The 8,994-nt window shown below is 46.8% G+C and overlaps 1 protein-coding gene across 1 annotated transcript; it reads right to left on the reverse strand.

Moving 5' to 3' along the window:
- Positions 1–1,182: 1,182 nt before the first annotated feature.
- Positions 1,183–8,666, reverse strand: RPA3 (replication protein A3). Its single transcript, XM_075269893.1, has 4 exons — positions 8,505–8,666; positions 4,998–5,072; positions 3,164–3,272; positions 1,183–1,483 (listed from the first exon to the last, which is right to left on the reverse strand). Exons 1-4 carry the CDS (start codon positions 8,604–8,606, stop codon positions 1,401–1,403), a joined length of 369 nt encoding a protein of 122 aa, XP_075125994.1. The 5' UTR covers positions 8,607–8,666; the 3' UTR covers positions 1,183–1,400.
- Between the last annotated feature and the right edge of the window lie 328 nt (positions 8,667–8,994).

The following is an 8,994-nucleotide window of genomic DNA, read 5'->3' on the forward strand; positions in this document are numbered from 1 at the left end:
TGCAGCCGACAAATCTGCGACTGCAACTGTGTGATGCCATCATGTCAATATGGACCAAAATCTCTGAGGAATGCTTCCAGCACCTTGTTGTATCTATGCCACGAAGAATTGAGGCAGTTCTGAAGGCAAAAGGGGGTCCAACCCGTTACTAGCATGGTGTACCTAATAAAGTGGCCGGTGAGTGTACATTACATTACTTATCCTGTATTACACTCCAGAGCTGCGCTCACTATTCTGCTGGTGCAGTCACTGTGTACATACATTACGTTACTTATCCTGTATTACACTCCAGAGCTGCGCTCACTATTCTGCTGGTACAGTCACTGTGTACATACATTACTTATCCTGTATTACACCCCAGAGCTGCGCTCACTATTCTGCTGGTACAGTCACTGTGTACATACATTACTTATCCTGTATTATACTCCAGAGCTGCGCTCACTATTCTGCTGGTGCAGTCACTGTGTACATACATTACATTACTTATCCTGTATTATACTCCAGAGCTGCGCTCACTATTCTGCTGGTACAGTCACTGTGTACATACATTACATTACTTATCCTGTATTATACTCCAGAGCTGCGCTCACTATTCTGCTGGTACAGTCACTGTGTATATACATTACGTATCCGGTATTATACAGATAAGCACACCCCATGTATTGGACACTAATGCTTTATGCACAGTTGGGGGACAATCCCTAATACAGATATACGCCTGTTTTGGCCTCAGTGCAGATTACGCTCCTGTGCAGGTATCTGGGGTGCCTGTTCTGCTGCGTTCCTCCCTTTTACTTGGCTGTGCACCACTTGCTGACAACACTGGATGTCCACCCCCCACATGACGGGTCATGAGAGTAGAATACACATGGGGGTTTGGGTGGCCTCTTTAGTCCATGCCTATAGAGCAGCTGTAGTGTCCCAGAGCACAGACAGCAGCGGCCATGACCGTCCCAGTCTCGTAGATTATCCGGCCCGTTCACCGCTATCCAGCAAGGACGTTACTATCTGCTGGGATTTATCATCCCTATCCAGTGGTGGCAACAACTGGCGTTTCTGCTCATAGTCTCCAACACCAGCAGGGGGCACCTTTCCAAAAATCTGATTTAGAACCCAGTGACACACACAAGAGTAAAGACATTCTAAAAAATAACAGAACTGTATTTCCATTGTGAACACATGACATTTACAGAAGAACGCCCGGACCCCCCGTCCCCTCACCCACCAGTGTATCCAGGGCAGTCTATAACAAACATAAATGGATTTTTCTCCGATTCTGTTCTCATTATATACCAGGAAAAAAAAAAGCAGACGCCGAATCCTGCTGCTGGAATACAATGATAAATAGAGGAGGGGGCCAGGCTGCAGAATCCAGACATCCAGGGGGGAGGGGAGAACATTTACTCCATTCCTTTCTGTCCAAAGGGATAATACTGAGGAAATTCCTGTAATATCTTCACGGCTTCATCATACAGGCCCAGGTCTGGGGAAATAGCCAATAGGAACAATGAGAACAAAGCCATACAATCATAGACATGGGCAGACATGAGGGCGTCGGTCACTAGGGGGCGTCCTTCAGTTGTCTTGAAAGGATTTCCCCACAAAAGCAAGTCCCCTATTGGGATTAAAGGGGCTCTATCAGCAAAATTATGCTAATAGAGCCCCATATATGTGTGAATAGACTTTAAAAAGGCTATTCGGGCCCCGTAAATCTTATATTAACCCCCAGTCCCGTTTTTTTAAATAAAGGGATAAAAACATATATGCAAAACTTACCTGAACGTGCACCCTGGGCGGGGGTGCACGGTGCGACGTCATCTTCGGGCACGCCCGCCTCTTCTGTCTTCTTGGAGTAACGCCCTCTTGGTCCGTGTCTTCTTCCGGCTTCTTCTCGTGAAATCCCGCGCCTGCGTAGTAGCGCTTCCCTCCGAATCGCTACTGCGCAGGCTCAGTCCCCGTAGACGTACGCGACAGTACTGCGCATGCGCAGTACAATCGCAAACTGCCATTAAGTGAAATGGCAAGTGAGCCTGCGCAGTAGCGATTCGGAGGGAAGCGCTACTACGCAGGCGCGGGATTTCACGAGAAGAAGCCGGAAGAAGACACGGACCAAGAGGGCGTTACTCCAAGAAGACAGAAGAGGCAGGAGTGCCCGAAGCTGACATCGCAACGTTTATCCCCGCCCAGGGTGCACGTTCAGGTAAGTTTTGCATATATGTTTTTATCCTTTTATTTAAAAACGGGACCGGGGGTTAATATAAGATTTACGGGGCCTGAATAGCCCTTTTAAAGTCTATTCACGCATATATGGGGCTCTATTAGCATGATTTTGCTGATAGAGCCCCTTTAATGTGGATGCAGCCACTCAGAACGAGGCCCACCTCCTGCTACACTGCACCAAATACTCAGCTCTGAGGGCCGTCTGCTACCAAAGACTCTCTGCCCACATCCCAGATTTCACATCTGCAGATAAGAAGAGGAAACTCTACATCCTACTGGGAGAAGAAGAGGCCACGGACTGTTATACCCCAATTCCCCCCCCCCCCCATACAGTAGTCACCAACTAAGAGGAAGATGAGACCCGGCGGACTGTTATACCCCAAATCCCCCCCCCCCCCCACTTTACTAGCTTTGGCAATGCGAAATATCTATTTGGACGTGCCAATAAAGCTTGTTTGATTGTTGATCGATTCTTGACCCACAGCAATGTGCCAGTAAAAGCACACGGACCCGATACACTATAATAGGGTCCATGTGCTTGCCGCCAGTTCTCCGCAGGGATCATGCGGACATGAAAGTAGATCACCATCTACTTTCCTGTCCGCATGATTTGTGCGGGCAGCGTGCAGCAAGCACACAATCCCCATTATAGTCTACAGGGTCCGTGTGCTTTTACTGCACAGTGCTTGCAGTTGTGTTCGGTATTCCTTCGGGGGGGGGTTTCCATGTGGACTCCCCCAGACAGAATACGAACGCTGATGTGAACGAAGGGTTAGTAATCTTGAAATGATGAGAATAAATCATCAACTACTCCAGAGTGGAAAACATCATGGCCGCCAATTCCCCAGGACGACACCTTGACAAGCAGATTCATCAGCAGGACTGAAGTCCCAAATCTTCTCCTTGACGTCGACACATTTTGGCCATTCTACAATCTACTTACCAAAAGAGGCGACGTCTTCTCTGAAAGGCACATAAGAGACCCCCAGGATTGTGGCTTTCTGGGTGACTTTCCCAACAACTTCAATCACTCCCGATAATTCTTCATCAAGCTAAAATAAGAGAAAGACAGAACGTGGGGATCCATGAGGAACCAAAGAGGTTTCCTGCGCTGCGCCCCTCCCCCTCAGGCCCTGCACGATGGGTAAGTGTCAATCAGCTTTGCCTTTAAGGACTGTATCCCTGGTGGTTTGGGGTAATGAAGGAGTGAACAGCTGTATCCCTGGTGGTCTAGGGTAGTAAAAGTGTAACCATACCAGGTAATCTACAGCAGTCAGAGACAATGTCACAATCCCTGGTATCGCAGGGCAGACATGGGGTTAACCCCTTTCCCGCCGATGGCATTTTCTGATTTTCGTTTTTGACTCCCCTCCTTCTAAACCCCATAACTTTTTTATTTCTCCGCTCCCAGAGCCATATGAGGTCTTAATTTTTGTGGGACACATTTTTCTTCCTGATGCCACCATTATTTATTCTATATTATGTACTGGGAAGCAGGAAAAAAATTCAGAATGGGCTGGATTTGAAGAAAAAATGCATTTCTGTGACTTTCTTACGGGCTTTGGTTTTACGGCGTTCACAGTGCAACCAAAATGACATGTCCCCTGTATTCTGTGTTTCGGTACGATTCCGGGAATACCAAATTTATATGGTTTTATTTATATTTTGACCCCTAAAAAAATTTCCAAAACTGTGTTAAAAAATTTTTTTTTCTAAAAGTCGCCATATTCCGACAGCCGTAACTTTTTTATACGTAAGTGTACGGGGATGCATAGGGCGTCTTTTTTTGCGGGGCCGGGTGTACTTTTTAGTTCTACCATTTTCGGGAAATGTTATTGCTTTGATCACTTTTTATTCAAATTTTTATCAGAATCAAAACAGTGAAAAAAACGGCGGTTTGGCATTTTCGACTATTTTTCCCGCTACGGCGTTTACCGAACAGGAAAAATATTTTTATAGATTTGTAGAGCGGGCGATTTCGGACGTGGGGATACCTAACATGTATGTGTTTCACAGTTTTTAACTACTTTTATATGTGTTCTAGGGAAAGGGGGGGGGGATTTGAACTTTTAATTCTTTTTATATTTTTTTTTTAACTTTTTTTTATTTTATTTTTTTGCATTTATTAGACCCCCTAGGGGTGTTGAACCCCAGGGGATCTGATCACTAATGCAATGCATTACAATGCTAATGCATTGCAAAAAATCATCCTTTCTTTTGCAGGCTGCATAGACCAGCCTGCAAAAGAAAGGATTTGAAGACAAGCCTGGGAGCCTGTACAAGGCTCCCGGCTGTCATGGCAACGGGACGTCAGCCCTGGAGCATGCTCCAGGAGCCGGCGATCCCGGCCAAAATGGCGGCGCCCATGCGCCGCCGGGAAAATGGCGCCTCCGACTGCAGCGCCGGAGGGGTTAATGCCTCCGATCGGTCCGGGGACCGATCGGAGGCATGAGAGCCGGTTGTCTACTGCTTAAAGCTTAAAGCAGTAGACACCCGCCGGCTATGGCGCCCGCCTGGCTCCCGGGCGGTCACCATAGTTACAGACCCGACATGTGCCGTACTATTACGGCGCATGTCGGGAAGGGGTTAATAATGATCTAGGAAATTTAGGAAGTTCATTTCATTATCTAGTGGTCTTGGGCAGTAAGAGGGTTATTGTAAGGTGTGCTGCAGTCAAATAATTAAAGGACCCCCCTCCTCTATCTATATATACACACACACACACACACACAGATATACACATCTCCAACATATAGCTCCCTATAGCATACACTTACTGGTTCTGCCAGCTCCACCGTAGTGTTCTTTCCTGCTCCATCTGTGAGGACAAACGACGTCCCTGTGGGGTGAACCTGTCAAAAAAAATTACCAAAACCATCAGTGGAGATTTATAGACGGCAGTCAGACTAAGTCCTATATAGTAAGACGCCATCACATACAGCTGCACCGCTCAGATATAATGTGTACTGTACTAGGATGCAGAATGTATAAAGTTACAATCTCATGTAGTATATAGAGGATCTGTCCTGTGTGGTGTAGTATATAGAGGACCTGTCCTGTGTGGTGTAGTATATAGAGGACCTGTCCTGTGTGGTGTAGTATATAGAGGACCTGTCCTGTGTGGTGTAGTATATAGAGGACCTGTCCTGTGTGGTGTAGTATATAGAGGACCTGTCCTGTGTGGTGTAGTATATAGAGGACCTGTCCTGTGTGGTGTAGTATATAGAGGACCTGTCCTGTGTGGTGTAGTATATAGAGGACCTGTCCTGTGTGGTGTAGTATATAGAGGACCTGTCCTGTGTGGTGTAGTATATAGAGGACCTGTCCTGTGTGGTGTAGTATATAGAGGACCTGTCCTGTGTGGTGTAGTATATAGAGGACCTGTCCTGTGTGGTGTAGTATATAGAGGACCTGTCCTGTGTGGTGTAGTATATAGAGGACCTGTCCTGTGTGGTGTAGTATATAGAGGACCTGTCCTGTGTGGTGTAGTATATAGAGGACCTGTCCTGTGTGGTGTAGTATATAGAGGACCTGTCCTGTGTGGTGTAGTATATAGAGGACCTGTCCTGTGTGGTGTAGTATATAGAGGACCTGTCCTGTGTGGTGTAGTATATAGAGGACCTGTCCTGTGTGGTGTAGTATATAGAGGACCTGTCCTGTGTGGTGTAGTATATAGAGGACCTGTCCTGTGTGGTGTAGTATATAGAGGACCTGTCCTGTGTGGTGTAGTATATAGAGGACCTGTCCTGTGTGGTGTAGTATATAGAGGACCTGTCCTGTGTGGTGTAGTATATAGAGGACCTGTCCTGTGTGGTGTAGTATATAGAGGACCTGTCCTGTGTGGTGTAGTATATAGAGGATCTGTCCTGTGTGGTGTAGTATATAGAGGATCTGTCCTGTGTGGTGTAGTATATAGAGGACCTGTCCTGTGTGGTGTAGTATATAGAGGACCTGTCCTGTGTGGTGTAGTATATAGAGGACCTGTCCTGTGTGGTGTAGTATATAGAGGACCTGTCCTGTGTGGTGTAGTATATAGAGGATCTGTCCTGTGTGGTGTAGTATATAGAGGATCTGTCCTGTGTGGTGTAGTATATAGAGGACCTGTCCTGTGTGGTGTAGTATATAGAGGATCTGTCCTGTGTGGTGTAGTATATAGAGGATCTGTCCTGTGTGGTGTAGTATATAGAGGACCTGTCCTGTGTGGTGTAGTATATAGAGGACCTGTCCTGTGTGGTGTAGTATATAGAGGACCTGCCCTGTGTGGTGTAGTATATAGAGGACCTGTCCTGTGTGGTGTAGTATATAGAGGACCTGTCCTGTGTGGTGTAGTATATAGAGGATCTGTCCTGTGTGGTGTAGTATATAGAGGACCTGTCCTGTGTGGTGTAGTATATAGAGGACCTGTCCTGTGTGGTGTAGTATATAGAGGATCTGTCCTGTGTGGTGTAGTATATAGAGGACCTGTCCTGTGTGGTGTAGTATATAGAGGATCTGTCCTGTGTGGTGTAGTATATAGAGGATCTGTCCTGTGTGGTGTAGTATATAGAGGACCTGTCCTGTGTGGTGTAGTATATAGAGGACCTGTCCTGTGTGGTGTAGTATATAGAGGATCTGTCCTGTGTGGTGTAGTATATAGAGGACCTGTCCTCTCTCCTGTGTGGTGTAGTATATAGAGGACCTGTCCTGTGTGGTGTAGTATATAGAGGATCTGTCCTGTGTGGTGTAGTATATAGAGGACCTGTCCTGTGTGGTGTAGTATATAGAGGATCTGTCCTGTGTGGTGTAGTATACAGAGGATCTGTCCTGTGTGGTGTAGTATACAGAGGATCTGTCCTGTGTGGTGTAGTATATAGAGGACCTGTCCTGTGTGGTGTAGTATATAGAGGATCTGTCCTGTGTGGTGTAGTATATAGAGGACCTGTGCGGTGTAGTATATAGAGGACCTGTCCTGTGCGGTGTAGTATATAGAGGACCTGTCCTGTGTGGTGTAGTATATAGAGGACCTGTCCTGTGTGGTGTAGTATATAGAGGACCTGTCCTGTGTGGTGTAGTATATAGAGGATCTGTCCTGTGTGGTGTAGTATACAGAGGATCTGTCCTGTGTGGTGTAGTATATAGAGGATCTGTCCTGTGTGGTGTAGTATACAGAGGATCTGTCCTGTGTGGTGTAGTATATAGAGGATCTGTCCTGTGTGGTGTAGTATATAGAGGACCTGTCCTGTGTGGTGTAGTATATAGAGGATCTGTCCTGTGTGGTGTAGTATATAGAGGACCTGTGCGGTGTAGTATATAGAGGACCTGTGCGGTGTAGTATATAGAGGACCTGTCCTGTGTGGTGTAGTATATAGAGGACCTGTCCTGTGTGGTGTAGTATATAGAGGACCTGTCCTGTGTGGTGTAGTATATAGAGGACCTGTCCTGTGTGGTGTAGTATATAGAGGACCTGTCCTGTGTGGTGTAGTATATAGAGGACCTGTCCTGTGTGGTGTAGTATATAGAGGATCTGTCCTGTGTGGTGTAGTATACAGAGGATCTGTCCTGTGTGGTGTAGTATACAGAGGATCTGTCCTGTGTGGTGTAGTATATAGAGGACCTGTCCTGTGTGGTGTAGTATATAGAGGATCTGTCCTGTGTGGTGTAGTATATAGAGGATCTCTCCTGTGTGGTGTAGTATATAGAAGATCTGTCCTGTGTGGTGTAGTATATAGAGGATCTGTCCTGTGTGGTGTAGTATATAGAGGACCTGTCCTGTGTGGTGTAGTATATAGAGGACATGTCCTGTGTGGTGTAGTATATAGAGGACCTGTCCTGTGTGGTGTAGTATATAGAGGATCTGTCCTGTGTGGTGTAGTATATAGAGGATCTGTCCTGTGTGGTGTAGTATATAGAGGATCTGTCCTGTGTGGTGTAGTATACAGAGGATCTGTCCTGTGTGGTGTAGTATATAGAGGATCTCTCCTGTGTGGTGTAGTATATAGAGGACCTGTTGTTCCTCCTCCTGTGTATACAAGGACATCAGGGTCTCTCTATATACTATATATCTGATACAGGACAACCACTCTCGGTACTGACAATGACTCGGGGACTATAAGACTCCTGTTCTATTATTCCGCTATTTCCAGGAGAACATCAGAGGTCGGAGACGGCTGCAGGTTATAAATGGCTTCCTATGGCAGAGACGTCATATAATGTGGTAACTTTACAGCAGAACTCCACCCCCGCCTCTCCTCGTCAATCAGGTTCTGCTGGGCTTTGTAGTCCCAGCCCATGCTCAGTGCCATTACCTTCTCCACCCGGCCCACAAAGCACACCGGCTGTCCAATGTACTGCGCCAACATGCTGGTGTTGATCCGGACCCGCGGCACGTCATTGAGATCCCCCATCATTATCCGCCACACACTTCACAATCCTCCTCTGGCGGGAAAAACACTGACACGACCACCTGATACCGGCCAGCCAATCATAATCACGCTGACGGCCGCTACGCGCCGCAACACCACCTCAGCCAATCAGGGCCAACCTTTCAGTCTGATCAGCCAATCCAAAGAATCGCTGCGGTGCGCAGCGTAAGGGCGGAGTCTCGACTCACACCCCGCCATATTGGATACGGGCAAACGTTTATACGTGCAGCTTGCTCTAGTCCGTAGCCATTTCTTAATATACAGAAGAGGCGTGAAATGGTTAAATAATCGATATGACAGAGTCAGGGCCCGTAAAGTGACGAAGGGATTGAATTTTTATAGTAGGAACTAAAGGTGACGGGGAACCTTAGTA

Source organism: Leptodactylus fuscus, chromosome 4 (assembly GCF_031893055.1).
Source record: "Leptodactylus fuscus isolate aLepFus1 chromosome 4, aLepFus1.hap2, whole genome shotgun sequence".
In the NCBI taxonomy this organism is placed as follows: domain Eukaryota; kingdom Metazoa; phylum Chordata; class Amphibia; order Anura; family Leptodactylidae; genus Leptodactylus; species Leptodactylus fuscus.